Below are 14,794 nucleotides of genomic sequence, written 5' to 3' on the forward strand. Positions count from 1 at the left end.
CTATGAAGGTTCATTAATTCGAAAATTAAAACAAAAAGGTTTGTTATTCAAGAGGGTTCGTAAATCATGTTAATCCGAAAATGAAATCAGATTCGTTTTACCGAAGGTTCGTTAGCGGTTAGTACTCATCGTCTTGACATTTTCCACTCTACAGCCAGTCACACCATCCCTTGTTATTCGTAAATTGACAATGTATTCATATCACTTCAAATTTCACATCATTCGTGATTGAATGAATTCAATAATTTTGTCGAAAAACGAAATATATATTGGCACCAACGGGTAAGTATACCTACAGAAGTTAGGTTTCGCTTGGAACTTGTCTTCATTTACCTGTTGTTCCGGGAGGGCAGTCGCAGCGATACGCGTCGTGGAGATCGACACAGGTCCCGCCGTTCCAGCATGGATTGGAGTGACATTCATCCGTTGCCTGCCGGAAAGCAAATGGGTTCGTCACCATTTCAATTCATTCGCTACTGGCAATGCCATTTGTATAAACTTTCTTTGCTTTGTTATGTTCCGAGTTCGACTTCCTCAGAGATATTCAATTCTCTTCGGTACAATTTACATGTTTACTCTTGATCCTCTATTAAAAACCCTTGACCACAAACAGATTTTGTTTCGATTAATTTTTAACAATAATAACAATGATGATGCAGATCGATGATGATAATAATACTGATGATAGTAATAATAATATTAATCATCACCATCATAATCATAATCATAATCATCATCATCGTCATAATCATCATCATAATGACAACTATAATGATAATGATGATAATACTTCATTCTTCAGTGTTGTCGCTGCTCTATAGAGGACCTTGCCATGGTCATTGCCGTAGCGTTGCCAGGTACCAAGCTTTACAGCTTGTAAAAGAGGATGTGGGTTAAAAAAAAGTCTTGTCCAAGGACAAAGGACCGGATCCAAGCCTAGGTCCTCCAAGAGTCTTATCTACCATGCCCCAGTACCCCAATTGTAGCAAATTCTATTTACCTTTCTTCATCTTCAGTAACATTAAAACTACATATCTCTCTCCCTCTCTCCATATATGTATATTTTATATTATGTCATATCATGATATCTTATCATAACATATTTATATGTTAAGTCTTTTCTCCTGCTTCGTCCCCTACTTTGGGGATACCTCCCAGTCGATCTTCTTCTATATCTTGAAACTTTGTTCCTGTCATTGTTTGTTCTCTCATTCTGCCTCTCACCTTTCTTTCTTTCTTTCTCTCTCTCTCTCTGCTCTCGCGTTCTTTTTTCACACCACCCGAAGTTTCTTCATATTCCTCCTTCCCTGTCATCTAAAGCTGCCAGATAACTCCTAATCAACAAACCTGATTTTTGCCCCTGCTTATCATCCTTTCTCCAAGCAAAATATTATCATCCCTATCTATATTGTTTGCAATTATCTGCTAGACAACAATCAAAATTTCTTACCTGGTTGCAGTCGGGCCCTTCGTAGCCAGTGAGACATATCTTTGCCCCAGTGATGTCATCGCAGTCGTAGTGGCCCAAGTTGTCGTCCCGAGCCAAGCAGTAAACGCTGCAACCTGCCGACGTGTTGTAGTAGTGCTGTTCACAGTAAACCTTCACCGATACTCTGATGCTTTTTATCAGAAAGACCAAAAAAAAAAAAAAAGATTAATTCTAGGAATATAACTGGTGCCTCATTCTATGCGTCTAGATAATCTTTTCTTCAATATGAATATATGAATATGCTATACCTTATTTGATCGTTGAGTTCAAACTGGAGAAAAAAAAACGGTAAATAATTCAATGTTAAAAGAACTAAACACAAAATGATAAATATCTTTATGATAGCGTAGATGTAACGTGGGGAAAAAAAGGTTCTACTCACATGGCTTGTCCGCTTCCTTGATCCAAGTCCAGAGTCCTTGTTTCGGCGAGGGCGGCCGATCGGAATGGTTCGTACAAGCTGTCTTGGAAGTTGTAACCGATTTGGTCGATCAGGTCATGGGCGAACAAACGATCCTCGTCAATGACTTCAATGTTCGCTCTAAATCCTCCCTGCAGTTTGGAAACGAATATGTGAATAGGTAGATGGACAGAGAGGTAAATGCGTAAGGAAGACAAATGGATGATAAATGAATATTTAAGTAGACATTAAAATCACTTTTCTACCAAATTCGATAAAGTATCATATACACCTCTCTGCACATCAGTAATCAGATGATGAATATTATAGTTAAATACACACATAGTATAAAGTTTAGTAGTGGCTGGCGAAAAAAAAATGTGTATCGGCTTGAAGTACATTGAATCTTATGGAATGGGATCGAAAGTATATCGCAATTTAGTTGTGCATAATTAAGCAGGTAAAGGCCTGAGGCTCTTGTCAGAAAAGGAGATGCACTGATAATGTCAGATACCTGGGATTCAAATTGATTTGAAAAAAGGACTGCGAACCCGCTAAACAACAACTACGTTTAGTAACTGTTTAGAACATTTGCTTAAAGCGCACGGTATTTTGTGAGGGTTTCTTAAGGTAATGGAAAGAAAATTTCACTTGCCAAATGGCCAAAGTGATGAATTTTCTTGTCTGTTATTTTCTATGGGTTGTTACTAAGGCTATTACACGAAGCAATACGCAATATATCCTAACATGAAATCCAACTGGTATCAATATACAGGGAATGTCAATACTCTTTTTTGAACTAGAAAGGAGATGGTAATCTCACCTGCCAAGAGTTGATAGAGAGTTCAAGAGGATTTTGAACCGTGTTCGCTAATGTCTGGGGAAAATGGAAGTCGTCGTTGTCCCAGTACAATCTATCGGTCTCGTGCTTGCCGTAGGGACAGGAGCTTTGTGTGAACGAGCTGTGAATAATGTAGATAGATTGCACGTGAAATAAACTGATTGCATTCAATGCACTGAAGTGTCTCTTCTTACGCTAGTCGAAATCTCTGGCATTTGAATCCACCTTGCTAAATACTGAAAACCAAAACAATGAAAGTTTAACAATATTTACCTATGCGAAAAGGGGACTAAGACTAAAGTATTGCCATTTGGTAAATATAGAGTTAAATTGGAGACATTCCATAGATCATTCGAGTGAAAATGCATTCTAATGAACAGTGGCGTATCTAGGGGGGGGGGGGGGGGCAAGGGGGCACGTGCCAAGGGCGCCACTTCTTGGGGCGCAAAAAACGAAAAAACGAAAAAAAAAAACAAGAAGAAGAAGAAGAAGAAAAGAAAAAAACAGAAGAAGAAGAAGAAGAAGAAAAGAAAAAAAAAAGAAGAAGAAGAAGAAAACCTTGCCCGGACAAGATAAAAACAAAACATTATGATAACGCGGACAAATAATAATGTTTATTGTGTTCACAAAAGAATTCCAAATTCCATGCTTTGTAAGCTGAAATACAAAAATTTTCGCCTCGCTCGCTGCGCTCGCTCGCCAAAATTCAGTATTAAAAAAAAGATAGGAACAAAACGTGATGATGACTCAGAAATACACAAATTTCGGCTCACTCGCGCGTACTAATTTGGAGTATTTTGTCGAGTCCTCAGTTTGTTGGTATAAATCGTTACGTATAAGGCCGTCACTATATCTAGATTAGAATTGTAGGATTAAATAAGCAAAAAATGACAAGAATTCCATGTTTTGTAAGCTGAAATACAAAAATTTTTACGGCTCGCTCGCTGCGCTCGCTCGCCCAAATTTATCAAGAACAAAAAAAAAAAGAAGATAAGAACAAAACGTGATGATGACACGGAAATATACAAATTTCGGCTCACTCGCGCGTACTAATTTAGAGTATTTTATCAAGTCCTTAGTTTGTTGGTATAAATCGTTATCTATAAGGCCGTCACTATATCTAGATTAGAATTGTAAGATTTAATACGCAAAAAATGACAAGAATTCCATGTTTTGTAAGCTGAATACAAAAATTTTCGGCTCGCTCGCTGCGCTCGCTCGCCCAAATTTATCAAAAAAAAAAAAGAGAAGAAGATAAGAACAAAACGTGATGATGACACGGAAATATACAAATTTCGGCTCACTCGCGCGTACTAATTTAGAGTATTTTATCAAGTCCTTAGTTTGTTGGTATAAATCGTTATCTATAAGGCCGTCACTATATCTAGATTAGAATTGTAAGATTTAATACGCAAAAAATGACAAGAATTCCATGTTTTGCAAGCTGAATACAAAAATTTTCGGCTCGCTCGCAGCGCTCGCTCGCCAAAATTTATCCAAACAAAGAAAGAAAGAAAAAAAAAAGAAGATAAGAACAAAACGTGATGATGAAACGGAAATATACAAATTTCGGCTCACTCGCGCGTACTAATTTAGAGTATTTTATCAAGTCCTTAGTTTGTTGGTATAAATCGTTATCTATAAGGCCGTCACTATATCTAGATTAGAATTGTAAGATTTAATACGCAAAAAATGACAAGAATTCCATGTTTTGTAAGCTGAAAAAAAAAAATTCGGCTCGCTCGCTGCGTTCGCTCGCCCAAATTTATCAAAAATAAGAAGAGAAGAAGATAAGAACAAAACGTGATGATGACACGGAAATATACAAATTTCGGCTCACTCGCGCGTACTAATTTAGAGTATTTTATCAAGTCCTTAGTTTGTTGGTATAAATCGTTATCTATAAGGCCGTCACTATATCTAGATTAGAATTGTAAGATTTAATACGCAAAAAATGACAAGAATTCCATGTTTTGCAAGCTGAATACAGAAATTTTCGGCTCGCTCGCTGCGCTCGCTCGCCCAAATTTATCAAGAAAAAAGAGAGAAGAAGATAAGAACAAAACGTGATGATGACACGGAAATATACAAATTTCGGCTCACTCGCGCGTATTAATTTAGAGTATTTTATCAAGTCCTTAGTTTGTTGGTATAAATCGTTATCTATAAGGCCGTCACTATATCTAGATTAGAATTGTAAGATTTAATACGCAAAAAATGACAAGAATTCCATGTTTTGCAAGCTGACTACAGAAATTTTCGGCTCGCTCGCTGCGCTCGCTCGCCCAAATTTATCAAAAAAAAAAAATAGAGAAAAAGATAAGAACAAAACGTGACGATGACACGGAAATATACAAATTTCGGCTCACTCGCGCGTACTAATTTGGAGTATTTTTTCAAGTCCTTAGTTTGTTGGTATAAATCGTTATCTATAAGGCCGTCACTAAATCTAGATTAGAATTGTAAGATTTAATACGCAAAAAATGACAAGAATTCCATGTTTTGCAAGCTGAATACAGAAATTTTCGGCTCGCTCGCTGCGCTCACTCGCCCAAATTTATCAAAAAAAAAAAAAGAGAGAAGAAGATAAGAACAAAACGTGATGATGACACGGAAATATACAAATTTCGGCTCACTCGCGCGTACTAATTTAGAGTATTTTATCAAGTCCTTAGTTTGTTGGTATAAATCGTTATCTATAAGGCCGTCACTATATCTAGATTAGAATTGTAAGATTTAATACGCAAAAAATGACAAGAATTCCATGTTTTGCAAGCTGAATACAGAAATTTTCGGCTCGCTCGCTGCGCTCGCTCGCCCAAATTTATCAAAAAAAAAAGAGAGAAGAAGATAAGAACAAAACGTGATGATGACACGGAAATATACAAATTTCGGCTCACTCGCGCGTACTAATTTAGAGTATTTTATCAAGTCCTTAGTTTGTTGGTATAAATCGTTATCTATAAGGCCGTCACTATATCTAGATTAGAATTGTAAGATTTAATACGCAAAAAATGACAAGAATTCCATGTTTTGTAAGCTGAATACAACAATTTTTTGGCTCGCTCGCTGCGCTCGCTCGCCAAAATTTATCAGAATTTATTTCATTTAAATCACCCTCAAAAAGACCCATTTTAGGTGCTTGAAAAAGCATATCATGTGGACTTTTTTTTTAAAGTCCCCACCGGGATGGGGTTGGGGTTGAACACTTTTTCAGAAATTAGGGGCGCAAGTTTCGCGCTTGCCCCGGGCACCGTTTTCCCTAGATACGCCACTGCTAATGAATGCATTAAAAGTTGGTTTTGTCAAACAGCTGGTATGATAATACTCCTCTTTTTTGGGAGGGGGTTTGTTAAATGACATGGTTACTATCAGAAGTAATATTTTGTATAGTGGACTCTGCTAATCTTTTCACGATTTTTCTTGCAGAGGAAAGACTATTCCTGACAAAAACCTGTAAGCTATTCACTCTGCGTCAATGTGTATAAACCAATTGATTAGGAGCTATGCACAACTTGACCAAAACCGTCCTACACTGAAGTCAAGAGTGGCGATGCATGTATCCAACATTGTGCAGGCCAGAGGCGAGATTTGGACTTGGGTTTTCCTGTTCCCGCGCCTACAGCATCAGGCCACCCAAACACACTTCTCTTATTGTGCTCAAAATTACTTGCCTTCTAACTTCCGAGAAACACAGGAGGAAGTAGTTATCGCATGCGTTGCAGAAAAAGTACAAGTCGTCGCAACATCCACCGTCTAGTTTTTCGTGATCTGAATTGGAATATGTATCGAGCTGAAACGATACTTTGACAACAGCCGAAACCTGTAGGATGATATAGGAGAATACTGTCAGGTATTTCTGGGTCTAGCAAACACAAAACAGAACTCTGGTTACTGCCTTTCTCTTGATAGAAGAAATAAAACAACAAAAATATCGGCGAGATTCTGTCAAGGCAAGAAGATTCATAATCGCTGCAGTCCCAACTGGTCATATTCAAAGAGCTGTCAGTTTTCTAAGGATGTACACAAATACAAGAATTGCACAGGTGCATTTGAGTCTGTGATAATCGATGTTTGATGCCGCCATCTTTTACAGCAATCTGAAGATTAATTTTGAACTCTACCATAGATTGGTCCCGTGTACTTTGCTTGTTTACAGATTCATTTGAATGAAATGTCACTAAATGATAAGGCGTTAATATTAAAGAATAGTCAATCCCGTCCAGAAATATGTGCACGCATGGAATAGGCCCTATAAATCAGAGCTGTTTGTTGTGAAACCGTCTGAAACTACACCTTCCCGGAAAACCGATTGTATCACTTTTCTGATTGATTTTCGCAAATAAAACTGGCGGGTATGGTATAATCTTCAAGTTTAGTTCTTTATAAATCAAAATATCAGACTTGTCCCCAGACACGCCCAAGTGAAATAATTTTTTTTTTCCATCAATCCTAGTGAATTTTCTGTGTCAAGTTTATGTAGGTTAAGTTTCATGCAATTCTTCACCCACGAGTCATATAGCTCACGAGTCATAGAGTCCATAGATTGTGCAGTTCACGAGTCCTACAGACCATGAGTTCCACACTAGGCTAACAAGGCCACGAGACCAGCACATTAAGCTCCGTGTTGTATCTGCCGAACTCGTGGGCTGCTTCTATATACCTAGTTTCGAACTCATGGGCTGTATGACTCGTGAGAGCCTGTATGACTCATGGACCTGTTTTCAATGTTGAAATCGTAGGCTGTATGACTCGTTGGTGTCGGTCTTGTGGGATGACCCCGATCGTATGACTATGAAACAGAAGAAAATAATTCATAAAAATCATATCAGTGCTTAACCCTAACGTAAGGTCATTGATTTTTTTATACTGATGCGTATCCCAGTATACAATCTCGAATCTGTTTCAACAAGTCGTTCGTCAAAGTAATATTTTGGATCCTCGTTGTTTGTCAAACAACATCTCACTGTGCTCTTTTGTTTATCCAATTTGAAGTGGTAAATAAAATTTAAGATGTAGTGAAGTCAAGGCAAAGACTTGGACAATCTTGATGCAGTTCAACTTCAACTTCAATGTTGCATTTCCATTGAATAAACAGGGAAAATAATATACAATACATTAACAGAACATATTTGTAACAATTTCAAAGAAAACATACATGTGATCACGAGTAACAACAGAAATTCCTATTCTAAGGTATATACATAACACAAAGATTAGAACGAAATGGAGGGTCCCACTAAAAAGCAAAGCTTGTAGGGTATGGGACCCTCTGAAAATACATACACGAAATCAAAAAAAAAAATCAAGTTTAAAGATACCCTCAGATGATTCAATCATTTCGGACTGTTTTATACAAACTAGTCTTCTGTAAACAGTTTTTAACAAGGGTAATTAACATTTACTGCAGCGTGGTAGGAGGAGGATGTACAAGGAAATTATCAGGTCGAATTACTGACGTGATCCTGGACATGAAAATAGACTCATCTGAAGAACACATTTCAGCAAAACTATTTCAATACTTACTATATGGACCAGATCATGTGACCCTTACTGGAAAGAACACAGTGTCCCACAATGAGTTCATATAGTCGACTACTAAGTATGTGAAAATGCTCGAAATTAACAATGTGAAGATGATTTCACACTGTGGTGTGTTTTTCACAGAGTGTTCCCATAGTAATGCTTTGTTTCACACTGTGAACTGATGACTCACATTGTGTTCACACTGTCAAAACGCTCGAATTTAACAGTGTGAAGAGATTTCACACTGTTTACACACTGTGTTTCTCACACTGTGTTCACACTGTGTTTCTCACACTGTGGAACACTGAGTTCTTTCCAGCAGGAAATCACTATGCTTATCTGAACAAACATGACACGTTGTATGAACGCAAGCCCAAATTAGGTTTAAAAATGTCAGATGATTTATGATTTTAACAATTCATTGTAGTCTGCATATTCAAATGTTCTGGGGTTTTTTCACCATCCTTGCGGGAAGTCGAGATATTTGTAGGCTCTTCAACGGTTCTTTGGTAACGTCTTGAATACCATCATTTTCAAGTTATATTGACTGTGTCAATGATCATCCTTTTATATGAAATAGAAATAAGGGAATTTCCCCGTGCAGTACCAAGCCGATCATGACAACAAGGCAAGATAAATGCATGTATCAATGCAAAGCCGTTGCCATTGTACATCAAAATCCTGTCGGCTGTGAAATTCACGCAACATTGTATGTACCCTTACATTATCATGATGGTGCGGTCCACCTTTGTTTGAACTGGAATTCACCGCAATAATGCGAACAAAAGTTGAATAGCATTGATGTACATACAATGATATTCTATGTACAGGTCTTTTTATCTGAATAATAATGGCCTGTTTCAATAACTCCTATAGTTCTCCTTCTCTCTCTCTCTCGGTATTCATTTACAAATGGCGCTGAAATAAGCCTAAAATAAGAAAAAAGGATAAAGCTCCGTTTCTAAATAAAGTTATACTTGGCGATGCTTCATCTTCACTTTGGACTTCGAAGCCATATAAAATCAGCGATTGTATCGTCAGCAAATACAAAAGTTCGGTTAACTAGCATCCTTGGGGGAATCGGGAAAATATTTGTATCCCTTTTGAGTCGTCCTATGATAATTACGATCATCATGAATATCACAGACTTTGTTTGTGAAGTTCCAAGTTATAATGGCTGTTTTGATAATTTTCTGATACAGATTAGGGAATTTCCCTGCGCTGTACCAGGGCGACCAGGATAACAAAGCAAAATTATGGACCAACGTAAAACAGTTCACATTGTACATCGAATTTTAGTCGGCTTTAAATATCGTGTCGCCCTGAAAATATTATACTGCCGTCCGATTCACCTTGAACGGGTAGTCACCAGAACAGGTGAACAAAAGATAAATAGAAAAAAAAAATTATATAGAAAAAGAGAAACATTAATACTTTCAATCTATATTATCTCTCAAAACCTTTTATCTTCCTCTATGTCTATCTTTTTGACTATATTATTCTTATATGTGCTGTAGAAGTATTGACACGCCGAACAAAGGATAAAACTCCGCGTCAAACTGAAGCTATACTTGGTCTCAGCTTCATTCCCATGTAAGATGTAACAACAGGGAAGTTTAGAAACTGTATTATAAACTTTACACACACACACACACACACACGCACACACACAATAAATTGGACCTGGTCCTATGAAACTACCAAGGTTGCAATCAGCTTTTGTATATTGGAAACGAAGCATAATCGTGAGATATTTGCACTGAAATGTTACTGACACAAGTTGAAAAAAAGTCGCTGAAATTCTCAGTTTTCCATCGAGTATACTACGTAGCTATAATATATATAATAATTCATTGTACATATATTTTGCAAGAATGTGGGTCACTTTCTCTTTCTTTCTTTCTTTCTCTCTCTCTCTCTCTCTCTGGGGGGGGGGGTACATGTAGCTGGAAAAACCTCTCCTTACAGGTAATGACTTATTAACACTCCAGGCACTGCCTGCAAAAAAAAAAAGAGAGAGAAAGACAATGAAAGTGAGGAAAATGAAACTCTCGTCAAGCATTTAGGGTCCGATTCAGGAGGGACATTCTCAAGTGAAACAAATCTAATGATCTTTTATGACGATTAATGGAAGTTTAACAATCATAATCCAAATCCGTAGTCAGGAATGGCACCAGAAATAGAAACATTAGGTAGTGGGCGGTACGGCAGGGACGAGAAAATGTAGAAGTAGCCCCCAGATGTAGCCATGCCGGGTTTGGTTGGAATAGTATACAAGAGGTAAGGGTACCAGTGGTCGTAGCAGCTGCGTTATCAGATCATTTAATGGGGCATTTCAGAAGATTTTCATAATTTCACATCATGTATAGTACATAAAACGACAACTCCATAGATTTGTGAAATTTGTTGTGGTCCTTGAGCAGACAAACCAATACACTGAATAAAGTTGATGACACAGGAGGCTCACATAATATTTCAGAAATGTGGCAATGTAATTTCATTTTCATTACAATACAACTTGGTTAACAAATTCACCTGTGTACAATCTATGTATGCTTTCTTCTTTTGTCCTGTTTCCGTGAGCCCCAACTCATGCATTCTTATGGTGAGGTTGCCATGTCATCATCCTTGTTCATTGCAATTTGTTATGAATTTTGAAAATAATATTTTCAAAATTCATAACAAATTGCAATGAACAAGAATTATTATCATTTCTTATTCTTCAGCCCAATCACTATAAATTCTGAAACTCTGTACTCAATGTAACCATGTTATTGTTGTTCAAATGTAAAAAGTCTGAAAATCATCCGAAGGTTTCGCAATACCGGAGGTGTGTGATGGAGGTCTCAAGCTTTGTTTCAGTGGTAAAATATGGACAACAAACAGAAGAATTCGGAGTTTAGGAGATTGTTATAATGTAATGCACATCAAACAGGCATTTCGTGAAACGAAACAAACAAAATACACTACGACCTCCATAACGTTACAAAAATGAAAAAAAAAATAAGAGGGATATTACTCTGCTAATCCTGAAAAGTGCTTCAAAACAAATTCGGCAGAATGTTGTAAAAATTCAAACACGCAAATGTAAATTGCCCAAATCAATGATGCCAAGAATGTATAGCATTTTATAGTCCTAAAAATTCATTAGACCAAAGAGGTCACTTATCGCATACTATACCAAATATTTATGTATCGTAATTATTCAATTAGTTATAAGATATATTTAGCAACGACGAGGCGCGGGACAAAGAATATAAAGGTACAATATCGGCAGAACCAAGCTACATATTGAAAAGCTCTTGTTCGAACCTGATAGACGTATGGACCAAAATATGTTTGGTATTAAAGATTACATGCCCCATTGTCGGTATCGGTTGGATCATTGTATATAGTGATACAGTATTTCACATTTTAGACGTAAATGGATGTGCCAACTATAGATCAGTGAAGGATGATAGAAAAACACGCTTGCTTATTTGCCACCACCTTGTACATGTTCTACATCTTTTATTCAGATTACTTTGGGCCAGGTTCGTGTGTACTCACCATATCTGTTGAAGCTAAGATGGTAAGGAGTGCTGTGAAAAATGTACGGCCTTTTTTGGAATCCATCATCGCAAGAAGAAAGACAATTCCAGTCAAGTATTTTCTCTAACTCCACCGGGCTCTGCTTACACCTCCCTCAGATTAGATTCTCGACGTGGTGATATGCTTCTTTGTCAGTTTTGATGTCAAACAAAATAGGAATCTTGCTGCTTATAATCAGTTTTTAATTGATATGAATGGTGAGATCTGGATAACTGACTGTCGAAGACCGCGATGATAACCTGCCTTATTTGGAACGAGTGTGCAATTTGCCAGGCCTCCTTGCTTTAGTCTAACCACAAAGGTATCACAGTCTTCCCGAGTCTATCATGCGGCTAACGACACCGGCTAGATCTTTAGAATCGATCGCGTCACCTATTGACGGGCAACCAAATAATGAAATATGGCTCAAAATACGTCGCATCCTAGACGACCTTAGCTTCAGCTGTTTGTGCAAAGTTCTTTGTCCCGACACGAATCTGTCTTTTTCCCCCATTCGCTGGAGCGCTTTAAGCCACATCTTACCATTTGCCTCACTCCAACACATAAAGTTCTTATCACAAATTTCATACACAGATCAGAATTCCATATGAGAACTTTCGAGGTCAAGAACTTTATGAAAACTGTGTAATAGAGATCAACTTGTGCCGCGAAACTTATTTGTGAAAAGGAGCCATAAGATGAGCAAATTCAAATTTGCAATAGATAGTCTCACCAATGGCAATTTTTGGATGAAATAATTTGGATACTCAACTCTGTCAGTTTGGATTTGGGGTAGAACCTGAAAGATAGATCAATGCACATTTCTCTGCACATGACTGGCTCAATCAAGTTTACTAGTAACACTGCCATTTGTTGTCGATTTTGGCTCTTCAGGGGCGATTTCTGAGATGGTAGCCTTCTTTGGCATTGACGTGACCTGAACTCCAGTGAATTGATGAGTGTTTTTAAACTTTACCATCGGATGTAGGGTTTGCATGACATCTTACAGAGTGCATTGTGGCTGGATTGGGCCGGGTCGGGTGGTGGGATGATCTACATCTATATTTATATGTACAGGGTATGTGTGTGGGGGTGTGAGTGTATATGTGTTGGGATGAGGATGTGTGGGGTGTGTGTGTGGAGGGGGGGGGGAGGGAGGTGTAGTTTGTGTGGAAGTTCAAGTTATGTTTGGGTAAGGTGGATCTTCTCGCCCCTTGATTTGGCTTGCTCCAGTCTTTGCAGTGCACACACCTTTTTCAGTTGGAAGGGAGGATGAAACTGCTAATTGGTCACTCATTAAATTGTTTACTTGTTTGTTTGTTATATTCTCCTTCCCCATCTCGGATTATCGCTCTTGAACAAGATCTGATTTGTATATGGTAACTTAATGTTCTGCCTTTTTTTTCTTTTTTTTTACAATTCCTCAACGTTGTTCAGTGATTACGTAATTCTAATCAAGTTGATTGCTGTAAATATTGTGATTCTGTATAATTTTTCAATAAAACATAAATAAAAAAAAAAGTTTCAATCTCAATAATTCAAAATACGTCGTAGAATGTGCAACAACATTCCAGGGATGTTTGCAATTGAATATAGGGTAGAGAATATTATTGTTCACTCTTCAATTTACGAGCTGTGTTTTGACTACATCCAAGTGTAGATACATGTATATATCACATCCTGATATATTTTCTTAGTTCAGCGTTAATCGACACCCATGTAAATTTCAATATCAGTCTTAATTATCGATAGAAAAATACATGAAAAATAACAAAATATAGTAAAACGACAATGTTACGTTACCAGAATCCCAAGACGGATTCGTAAGATAAACGAGTAGAATAAAATTCAAGTAATTCTGTTAACCAAAGAAAAATGAAAATACGTTTATGCCATTAACGTATCTTGAGAAGAATATGACGATGCATGCTTAGTCTCCAATACTGGTGGAAATTATGTACAGTCAATGTGTTTGGTTGATTTTACGTGCCCGATCTCTAAACGCAGATTTGAAATACATTTGTGTCAATTTTGTCTTCATCATTTTCCACTACTAAAGTAGACCCTAATTGGTAAATTTTATATGACAAATAATCAACACTGATCAATGCGTGTCAAAAAGTGGAACTACCATTCAGCAGGGGAAAAAATTTCCATTGAATATATTGTTAACTGTAATAGTCAACTATTTTCTGACATAATATAACTACTTTTATGAGATACACATTGAATTGATCTTCTTATTGCAATCTCCACTCTGCGCATGTTAATCACCTTTTGAATTCTATTTCTTGAGTATGTTCTTTATGTATATTTTCTGTTTGTACTTGTTGATGTACACATTATAAGTATTTGGCTGTCAAGTTTGTTAATGCATAAAACAATTCGTTTGTGCCTGGTCTTAACGTGAAGTACGTATATGTATATATATATATATATATATATATATATATATATATATATACATATATATATATATACATATATATATGTATATTTGAAAATGTAGGTTTACCCCCTCCAACACCATACCCAGACCGTACGCTAGGGGTACGGCTCTTATGGGAGTGGTATATTTTCTTATTTGATATACTATACTCTCCCGTTGTGACGGACACTGTTAGAACAAAATTTTAGTTGAAATTTAGGTCCAAAATTTATCATCTACAATCTTTGTACCCTCATACTGTTCAGTTACAACAAAATTGATTTCGATAAAACAAAGACAAGTGCCGGTTCCGAGAATTTCGTTAAAACCATGATAACGGGAGTCGCCTGTATTATGAAATCTCCACTATACTTGATTTTGACCCCCCTCCATCATGTCCATGAAAATGCTACAGTTACGGGCCTGTTTACTCTTTTCTGGTCATTCTTGATTCTGACCCCGGCCCCGCCCGACACACACACACACACACACACACACACACACACACACAGACACACACAAATGGTTGGATATATATGA

General features: G+C 37.2%; 1 protein-coding gene across 1 annotated transcript in view; it reads right to left on the reverse strand.

Annotated features, from left to right (window-relative positions):
* Window positions 1–14,794, reverse strand: part of LOC139725779 (uncharacterized) — a 60,661-nt gene that overhangs the window by 22,967 nt on the left and 22,900 nt on the right. Inside the window, exons 21-24 of the mRNA XM_071636861.1 lie at window positions 2,713–2,851; window positions 1,872–2,041; window positions 1,451–1,619; window positions 334–430 (exon numbers count right to left, since the gene is read on the reverse strand). Coding sequence (XP_071492962.1) covers window positions 334–430; window positions 1,451–1,619; window positions 1,872–2,041; window positions 2,713–2,851 — 575 coding nt within the window. The remainder of the gene's footprint in view (window positions 1–333; window positions 431–1,450; window positions 1,620–1,871; window positions 2,042–2,712; window positions 2,852–14,794) is intronic.

The sequence above is a fragment of the Diadema antillarum genome, unplaced genomic scaffold, assembly GCF_040938485.1.
Source record: "Diadema antillarum isolate AM-2024a unplaced genomic scaffold, OU_Dant_1.0 seq00000059_RagTag, whole genome shotgun sequence".
NCBI lineage: Eukaryota > Metazoa > Echinodermata > Echinoidea > Diadematoida > Diadematidae > Diadema > Diadema antillarum.